At 36.7% G+C, this 9881-nt stretch overlaps 1 protein-coding gene across 16 annotated transcripts; it reads left to right on the forward strand.

Annotated features, from left to right (window-relative positions):
- The first annotated feature begins 433 nt into the window (after nucleotides 1-433).
- On the forward strand, nucleotides 434-9051 carry LOC140833060 (uncharacterized). Of its 16 annotated transcripts, XR_012118273.1 has the most exons (7): nucleotides 435-1136; nucleotides 2926-3354; nucleotides 3619-4135; nucleotides 5732-7114; nucleotides 7507-7580; nucleotides 7899-7982; nucleotides 8771-9051. XR_012118273.1 is itself a non-coding variant. In XM_073197458.1 (5 exons), exons 1-4 carry the CDS (start codon nucleotides 563-565, stop codon nucleotides 6801-6803), a joined length of 2592 nt encoding a protein of 863 aa, XP_073053559.1. In that variant the 5' UTR covers nucleotides 434-562; the 3' UTR covers nucleotides 6965-9051. The 16 variants fall into 16 exon arrangements, 3 of the variants coding, with proteins under 3 accessions (XP_073053559.1, XP_073053560.1, XP_073053557.1); XR_012118276.1 differs by having other exon boundaries at nucleotides 434-1136; nucleotides 5732-6803; nucleotides 6965-7057; nucleotides 7507-9051; XR_012118277.1 differs by having other exon boundaries at nucleotides 434-1136; nucleotides 5732-6507; nucleotides 6674-6803; nucleotides 6965-9051.
- Nucleotides 9052-9881: the final 830 nt, after the last annotated feature.

The raw sequence follows: 9881 nt of genomic DNA on the forward strand, positions 1-9881 counted from the left end.
TGACGAGAAATGACGCTTAAGGTGTTTGTAGGTGATTTTTTTGAATTTATGTTTCTGATACGGACCTTGTTAAAATCAATTGTTGTTTGATTTCTTTGGTATATTTTTGTTAAATCCTTTTATATTTTGTAAAAGCTCCATATATGAATCATATATTAATTGGTATTCCCAGAATTAAATCTCTTCTTTTACTGTCTCAATTCAATTTTTTATATATTATATTTTGTCGTATTGAATTTGTAGTATTATTAAAAATAAGTTTCAAGATTGAAAATAAATTTGAAAAGATTAAATACAAAATATTTTATATTAATTATCAATTACAAAATCAACCATATTATCCCGCGGCCCTTTAAAAATATATATATATATATATATATATATATATATATATATTATATATATATTTATCTACTTCAACTTGTCTTTCAGAATTACATTTTACCCCCTGCTTATTGAAATATCACTCTAAGCCCTAATCCTTCCCGAACCGAACAGTCTTCGCAGTTCATTCAACATATCCTGAGAAACTAGGGTTCGCTTATTCGCGATTGCGCATTTAATGGCCGATCGTAGCAACAATTCAAACAATCTTGTTTTGGCGGCAACGGCAGTCACCAAGCAGCCGATATGGATGAAGCAGGCTGAGGAAGCCAAGCTGAAAAGTGAAGCCGAGAAGACCGCCGCTGCCAAAGCTGCATTTGAAGCCACCTTCAACAAATCCCAGACCCAACAGCTTGAGGCAGCTTCCGCTGTTCCATCGTCTGACGATTCTGATTCCGATGACGATAAATCATCGGATAACACACGCCCTGTGGGCCCCGTGGACCCTGCGAGGTGTATGGCGCAGGGTGCGGGCATTGCGGGCGGGACGGCGTGTGTAGGGTCGACGTTTTCTGTCGTTACAAAAGACGGTGATGGGAGGAATGTGACACGGGGAGGGGCTAGCGTGGTGGTGAGGATTGTGCCGGGGATGGGCGTTGGGGGTTCGGACCAGAATGGGATGGTTAAGGATGTGGGTGATGGGACGTATAGTGTGACATATGTTGTGCCTAAGAAAGGAAATTATATGGTGAATGTTGAGTGCAATGGGAGGCCAATTATGGGAAGTCCGTTCCCTGTTTTCTTTAGCACTGGTATGTGTTTTCCTCTTCTCTTTTTGCTTTTTTGAAGTGTACATTTTTGTATACGGTGGTAAAATTCGTCCTCCAAGAATTAGGAATCCTTCCGGAGAAGAATATTCTCAGTAGCCAAGTGAATTCCTGGAGTGTCAATATAAGTAGCTTTATCTATTATTTGGTGGATTTGTATCTGCTACTTTTATGCATGTATTTAAAGATGTAGCTTGCAGTATTGTTCTGATCGATTGCCAAAGATAATCCTTGTCTCAAATTTTGGAGCGTCAATGATAGCTGACTTTGTCTGGAAATGTGTGCACATCCATATATGATTACTTGTAATCGTGTTGACATTTTAATCTGGCATTGTTTTTCTTCTCGATCAGGAAATATGATAAATTATTATACAGAAAGACATGTATACTTTTTTATTCGAGTGTGGAGTAATGCTGTTAGTTTCTAAAAGACTTTAAGTTGCAAATTGCACGTGTAGGAATCTCATGTGGGGATAAACACACTGTGAATTTATTAGGAATGATTGTAAGGTATGTGTAATTGTATGTCAAATGCCAATCTTCCTGATTCTTGATAGTGTTATGACTTGTTGGCTGTGTGAATAATCTGGTCTTTTTGTTTGTACATGCATCACATACCAATGCCTGCAAGCTGTATATTCTGTATTTTACATGTTATGTTGTGTGGCAATTGACCCAAGTAGGCACACAGCTTTTGTGTGAGCTTTGATGGTCAAAAGCCTTTTGAAATTTCCGGTAGTTAATTTCACATCTTGTGTGTGAGCTTTGATGGTCAAAAGCCTTTTAAAATTTCCGGAAGTGAATTTGTTTTATCTTTGAAAACTATTCAAACCAGAAGCTACTTTTTTTAAAAAAAGTTCCACTTTGTTTTAACTTAAAAATGTTTTCAAAGAAGGAAAGCAGTTTTCGTGGTGAAGCAAAAGGAAATTCAGCTCCCCTACCCAAACTGTTAAAAAAACAAAAAATTTCTTTATCTTTTCCATTATATCTTTTTGAGAGGATCCTAGTTTTGATTTGTGCCAAGGTTTTAGATAGAAAGAAATAAGTTTTTTTATCTGCTGGTAACTCTTTAGTGAAAAAATTCCAGTTCTACGCTTGGACCTGCTGCTTGATATGTTTCAATTGGCTTCATTGTTGTGCGCTTATAAACAAATCATGATTTGTGTTCTTCATTTTTTTTATCAACCTTGAATAATTTTTGTTGCTGAAACAACTATTATGAGTTTATTAACATCTTGTTTTTTGGTTCTAATTTGCCTTTGATATTTCTTAGGGCGGCATACTCTGTTGTGTTTTTCATATTTGTTGGGTTGATTATGTATACCACCAGATAAGCATTTACAAGCTTTGTATGTGGAATTTTGTGCTTCATGTGCTTCTAAGTCACATAATTCCAATTTCTAAGTAGTTCATTGATAACTATAATTTGTGGCTTCCTTGTTTATTGGTTAGATAAGGTCTTTACCGATGTTCATTTCGAACGATGTACTCATTTGTCTTAAATATATACTAGAAAAGATATCTAGAATTAGTTGGCCAGTTCTTCGTTGGATTTAGTATATGCCATTTCATTCCTTTGAGTTCCAATTACGGATCATATATACTTAAAATCAATCAAATTTTACTATTTCTGAATAATTGAGCAACATTTCTTGAGGGAAATGAGTTTAATTGTTGTCCTAAATTCCTTCAGTGCACTTTTTGGTGGCTAGGGAGAAATTTTATGAATAACTACTTGGTACAAATTTGAACATCTCATTTCTTTTATCCAGGGACGTCCACTGGTGGGCTTCTTGGGATGGCTCCAGCCGCTTCATTTCCAAATTTAGTTAACCAGACCATGCCCAATATGCCAAATTATTCTGGTTCTGTATCTGGCTCATTTCCTGGGTTGCTTGGTATGATTCCAGGTGTTGTTTCTGGGGCCTCTGGTGGAGCAATTTTACCCGGAATTGGGCAATCTCTTGGCGAAATTTGTCGAGAATATCTTAGTGGGCGGTGTGCAAGAACTGATTGCAAGTCTAGTCACCCTCCTCACAATCTGCTGATGACTGCACTAGCTGCAACCATGGGAACTCACAGTCAAGTGCCAATGGCACCTTCTGCTGCTGCAATGGCTGCTGCTCAGGCAATTGTTGCTGCCCAGGCACTTCAAGCCCATGCTGCGCAGGCCCAAGCTAATTCCTCAAATGACTCCTCTGGTTTGAATTTCACTTCCCAAGTTCAACCAATACAGTCTTGTCAGTAATGAATTATTTTTTAAATAACCTAAAATTGAAGACTTGCTTGATTTTTTATTTATGTTTTTTGCTAATTCTATCAGTTGATTACTTTTTTTTTACAGCTTCAGTTTTTCTCTGGAGTTGATATTTTTGATCGTTTGATTTGTTAACTACTTAACTTGTCATTTCATTATTGATTCTGAAGAATTTTGATTGTTCTTATCAATTCCGTTAATCTGTCAGGATCAGCTGATAAAGAAGGAAAGGCTGATTCTCTTAAAAAGACTGTGCAAGTTAGCAATCTCAGCCCACTTCTGACTGGGGATCAGTTAAAACAGCTCTTTGGCTTTGGTGGCACAGTTGTTGAATGCACTATCACTGATTCAAAACATTTCGCTTACATTGAATACTCAAAACCTGAAGAAGCTACAGCTGCTTTGGCATTGAATAATATGGAAGTTGGGGGTCGTCCTTTGAATGTTGAAATGGCCAAATCACTTCCGCCGAAGCCTGTTTTAAATTCTTCAATGGCTTCATCCTCTCTGCCTTTGGTGATGCAGCAAGCTGTTGCAATGCAACAAATGCAATTTCAACAGGCTCTCTTGATGCAGCAAGCACTTACAGCACAACAGGCAGCCAACAGAGCAGCAACCATGAAGTCTGCAACTGACTTAGCTGCTGCCAGAGCTGCAGAAATAACTAAGAAGATGCAGGCAGATGGGCTGATTACTGAAGAAAAGGATTCTGATAAAAAATCAAGGTATGCTGCTTCTGTTCTCGGATGCCTTCAGTTGATTACCGTCAGGAAGGTTTTCTATCAATAAAGTTGGATGTTCCTTGGTTGTTGAAGTTCTTGAGACGCAATTTTATTTGTGAAATAAAAGTGGGTGTGAACATAAATAGGGATCTGAAATATTCTTGAAATCACCTCTACATTTATTGTGAGAGTTAATGCAGTTGTATATACTGTATTATTCACATTCTAATGACATTGACCTGGAATATGTTTCCTGTCTATTTTTATTACATTTGAAAAGCGGTTGGTTGGTTTTCTCCCATAATTACAATGATTTGAATACATTTCACTTAATCAGTGTTCTAAACTCGGGCTAAGCGCCGCTTGACCGCACCGAAAAAGGTTCTAGGCAGCCAGTCTATGCGGCAAGGGCTCCTAGGCGCTCTTAGGCGGGTCTAGGCGGTTCAAGGCGGGCCTAGGTGTTTAAAGTTTTGCGGGAAATTATTTTTGGGCTTTTAATTTTTGAAAGCCTAACTAAACTAGAACATGATATAAGAAATAATTATAGGCTCGTGCTTTTAATTTTTTTAGATTGGAAGCCCAATTAAAACCACGATTTGTTGACTTGCGTTTTCCCTGACACGCCACTCTCATCTTCTTTGTCTATTTACTTTTGCACACATAAGAAAATCGAACCAGACCCTAAAGGTAATTTTTTTCTTTATTTTGATTTCTTTTGCATTGCCTATTATTTTGATGTAAGCATGAGGAATGAACCAGGTGTCCATTGGATTTTAACAAAGTTTGGGCCATTATAAGTCTCTTTATACCGTAGAATCCGCGTAGCAACGCATTGTCCCCGCCTAAGCTGCCTAGGATCTAGGCGCTAGTCTGGCGCCCGACTAGCGTCTAGCGAATTTTAGAACCATGCACTTAGTTTTAACTTTTTTAAAAAATTGGTCCCTAGCGTCTAGCAAATTTTAGAACCATGCACTTAGTTTTAACTTTTTTAAAAAATTGGTCGAAGTCTGTTGAGTACAGGTATCAAATGGCATTACACACACTAAACCTTTAGCAGACCGATTAAATTCAGGAACTACCCTCCAGTTGCTCTTATGGCATGTTGCTCTCATGCTGCTGGTTTTAAATTGATCTTTGAGCTTCATCCTATAATACTACTGATAAGGAATAACTAATTTTTGTCTTTTTAAAATGTTCAAGGCTTCTTTTTATTTTCTTTTACTAATGCAGTAAACATGAGTTATTTTTGGTAATCGTATGATCTTTACCGCATTTTATTAACTGCATGTCTTTTCCCTCAAGTGGGACTCATTTATCTTATATGTTGATTTTTTTCCTTAAAAAATAAAAATTAGCAGTCTGTAGATAAATTAGATATGTTCTGTGTATAATATATATCATCCAGTTTTTCTTTGTTTCTGAAGGAGAAAAAAAACATTTAATTTTTTAGTTACTTTGCTTTCTGACATCTGTGTCAGACACTTGACTTGCCACTTCTCCAGCTTAAGAGCTGTCGTCTTTTCTCTTGAGTTCAAAAAATTTCATGGTGAACTGGTTCCTTGAAAGTCAGCTGTACATCTGATTCTTGTTGTATTTCAGGGCACCTTCTTGTAGTCGAACCAAATCAAGATCTAGGTCCAAGTCAGCATCTCCTGTTAATTACCGGTCGAGGAGGAGGTCTCGCTCATTCTCGCCTCCAACTCGCCGAGCTCGTGGTTACAAATCCAGATCATCTAGGAGATTTCGCCATTACGTGAGCGATGAAAAAGAACGAAGATATTACAGGGATAGTAGGGATCGCTCTGATAGAAGTAGAAGAAGGGGCTCAGATAGGTTTCGTGATAGCCGTTCACCTGTTGCAAGGAGAAACAGGAGCAGAAGTGTGAGCCTTCGAACTAGGAGGTCTCATCGAGAAGATTCAAGTTCACCAAAGGGGTGCCGAATTAGTCCAAAAGAGAGAACAACAAAATCATCCCGTTATTCAAGATCTCCTCAGCATCATAGGATCAGGTCTCAATCTTCAGGGGATGAAGAAAGTAAATCAAAACAGAGAAGGCGTTCTAGGTCAGGGTCTCTTGAAGTAAAACATCAATCTAGTGATAAAAAAGATGGCAGAAGAGCAGAAAAGTCTAAATATTGGAGTCGAAGACGCTCCAGATCAGCCTCAGTAGATGGTCGAAATCATGGACGCGGATCTTCTCCAAAAGTTTTGGATGAAAGCAGATCAAAACGCAGAGGGAGCTCGAGGTCCAGTTCCCAGGAAGATAAGCATCGACCAAGTGAAAAAATGGAACAGGTCAGAGAAGAGAAATCAAAACACCATGATAGAATGCGGTCCAGATCAAGATCTACTAAAGGAAAGCAACATAAAGGCAGTAAGCGTTCAGATGATCACAAATCCAAACATAGAAAGCACTCGCCATCTGTTTCAGAAGAAAACAATCATAAATTAAGTGATACTGATCCTATCGAACATGAAGCTGAAGTTGTTAAAAATAAGAATGAAAGATCAATCACACATGGTAATGTCTCTGTTGACAGGTTGGATGAATCCATGTATACTGAGGATGACAAAGTTGGAAGTCATGTAGTGTCGCATAATATTTTTGAAAGAGTTGTGGGTGATGATAAAATATGTGATCATCAACAAAGTCACATTGAGGAACATTAGGCAAGATTGACTGCTTTCAAGAGGTGTATGGGTTGATATTTGACACTTGATCAATTGGGAGAAAGGCTCTTTTTAAACCTTAGGCCTTCTTATCTGATGGTCAATACAATTAGGTGGTTTTTCTCTTGCAGTGATGAACATGCTCTTTGTTTCTTTTGCAGGTCTGAGGTTGAATAGATTAAAGCCACAGTCTGGAGACTTGCTTGTTTTTTTTAAAATGCTTCAAGAAGTTTTTGCTGATCCAAACATGAAATGTATTTTCCAAACTACTTAAATTGATGTATGCCGGACTATAACCGCTCCATTAGTAGGTAGTTGATTCTTAATTGTTGTGTTAGTATATTTAAGAATTGATGTTGGAAAAGTGCGATTCCTTTACCTTGTAAAATTCCATCCACCACCAAGCATCAAACTTATATAATCGTTTCTTTTTATATCCATTTAATGAATTTTGTGTTTTTATGCAATAATTGCGTGCCTTTGGAAATCTTAAATTTGAATTTGATGAATATCCTAGCAAAACAATATGTTCAATTTTATGAGTTGATCCCGTAGTCAGAAACGTGGTCTCGTGTGTTTTCCTTGCTGAACAGCTGATTGATTTGTGATCCAACCATTGTTTGTCTGATATGGCTATTATAAATCTTGCATTTTGACATAAATTTGTTGGTTGGTGGGCCTGTTACATTACATGAAGATGCAGGTATTTGGACTGCTGCTTCTTGTTGCTCAATCACTCGATTTGGATCTGCTGAATTTCCTAATTGTAACTAAAAGGTATGCAACAAGTGCATTTGCCAATGTAACACAATATTCATTGTTGCACCTGTGGTATGCTCCATGATTTGGGAGTATTAGTTACAATTGTTGCATTAGGATATATATAAATGATAATGTTTGGTTGATAATTGTAATCTATATATATAAATGATAATGTTTGGTTGATAATTGTAATCTATTTTCTACTTATTTTTCCTCATCTTTATGTCTCTCTCTCTCTCTCCCATTTTCCTCTTTTTTTCCATTTTTTTCTTTCTTTCCACACCACAACCTCTTTCTTTTCTTCCTCTTCCTCTTGAAAATTGTTTGGTCAAGGTACTCTTTAAGGCTGATATCAAGTCAGATGTTGCGGGGTGGGTTGATTAATTTCTTGTTCAGTCATTTAATCTTTTTTAACAGGTATTTCTTTCGTTTAAACACTGTTTTATATTTAGGATTGGAAAACAAAGATAATTAGGGTTGACATCCTCTGTCGTTTTTTCTTGTTCTGCTCATTACTCAATATGTTTATGGATTCTCTCTCTGTTGAATGTGTTTTACTTAATTATCCCCATTTAGGCATTACATTCTGATCCATTTGTTCGAAATATTCATTTTGTAAAGAGACAAAAAGTTCATTGTCCAGTGTAACTACCCGAGTACTTGCAGATTGTCGTGTTCAAGGTACACTAATTGGTTCATTTGAAGCTATGTAATCTTTTCTAGATGGTGGGAATTTTATTTGATGCATAAGGTGCATATTCGGATGAACTTCTGGCTCACCGAGTCATACATAGTTCAGCTATCAGATTAGTCTGGCATAGCAAATTGTGAAACCATAATACCATATTGCTCCAAGTATAATCGGAAAAAATCCAATCCAAAAGTTTTGAATATACCAATTTTAATATTTCATTTGGGGAGTGTTGTAAAATTTTGAAACCAATAATTTCCCAGTACTTGCAGATGTTACTGTGTTGTTTGTTGGAGTAATCTTTTTCTTAATAAATATTAAAAGATCCAATTGATTTTGTTCATTGACCTTTGCATGAGTATGTAACTATTCTCTCCATTTTTTTCTCTCCAACCAAGGCATGGTGCTTTAGTTTAATCATATTTTTGTGCCCTCATCGTTTTGCTTTTCACTTCTCATCTCTCTATTCCCCCCCTTTCTTTTTTCCTTTTTGCCTTTTTTCGGTTGTCTTTAGTTTGTGCAAGGATGTTTGTGACGGAGAGGATGAGCCGATCAACAACCGATGAGGTTCTTGCATCATCTTCATCGGTAAATAGATAATTTTATTCCATTAGTAGCTGTTTTATGTCCGATTGCCTGTGTCAAGTTGATTTCTTTAGTGTTAAGGTTGAACCTTATGAACTGTATTAGGATGTGTTGATTGATGAATTTAAGATTGTAATGTTTTAGCATAAACTGCTGAGTCATGAATTGAGATAATAACAAATTTATCGTTGAGGTGATGATATTTACCAACGATGTGTACATGATGAGGCGGCTCGCGTAAAAAATGTACCTAAAGAAATTGCCTCAGAAACGTGAACAAAAGGAAGGTCTTTTGCTTCATTGTCTGGAATGTGGCTGCTAGCTAAACCAGCTTGTATTGAGAGGACTATTAGCCTTTTTACGTTGGGTCGAGGTTGGAGGGAAATGGAATATTATCCCAACATATTTTTTGATTCGGAAATTGATTTCATCTGTTGAATCCTCCCAGGTTGCTCTCTTTTCCAACTTTGAAATTCAGTTATTTACTCCGGCCATCTGTTTTCTTGGAATTTAGTCATTCGCCGCTGTCGGCTTCCGTCCAACTATCAATGGTTGAAGAATGGAGGAACCAACCCGCAATGAGTGACCACCTTTCATATAAACAAAACCGAATGACATGGGACGAAAGATCTGAGAGATAAGATTCGTGCGTTCAAATTTTTTTTTTTACTGAGCTGCTTGAATTGATCACACGCAATTGTCTGTGGTATAAAGGATGAAACCAAACACGTCCTTGTATTGTTTTTGTTTCTCCTTGTGTCCATGAGAATATAATAAAAGCTTATTAATTATCAAATAAAGATATAAATATGCTATAATATATAATTATTTTTCACGTCTTTCGGGAAAAAAATAAGCCACGAAAAATATTTGATGTCATCATCGTGGTCTTAATTGAACTAATAGTGTATAGCAGCATATCTAGAAAATCCAAAAATATATATAAACTTTTAATAAAAATTAATGATATTTTAAAATATTGTGTTTTAAAATGAGATATAAAATCTTTTTTACAAAAAAGGCACCAGGGTTTTAAAAAC

Source organism: Primulina eburnea, chromosome 5, assembly GCF_022965805.1.
Source record: "Primulina eburnea isolate SZY01 chromosome 5, ASM2296580v1, whole genome shotgun sequence".
In the NCBI taxonomy this organism is placed as follows: domain Eukaryota; kingdom Viridiplantae; phylum Streptophyta; class Magnoliopsida; order Lamiales; family Gesneriaceae; genus Primulina; species Primulina eburnea.

What these genes read in the sequence shown, in the direction of transcription:
- LOC140833060 (XM_073197458.1), top strand. Translation starts at nt 563, where the DNA reads ATGGCCGATCGTAGCAACAATTCAAACAATCTTGTTTTGGCGGCAACG. An exon ending in CCCTGTTTTCTTTAGCACTG is followed by an intron (nt 1,137 to 2,925) that starts GTATGTGTTTTC and finishes TCTTTTATCCAG; the next exon opens with GGACGTCCACTGGTGGGCTT. An exon ending in TTCCTCAAATGACTCCTCTG is followed by an intron (nt 3,355 to 3,618) that starts GTTTGAATTTCA and finishes TTAATCTGTCAG; the next exon opens with GATCAGCTGATAAAGAAGGA.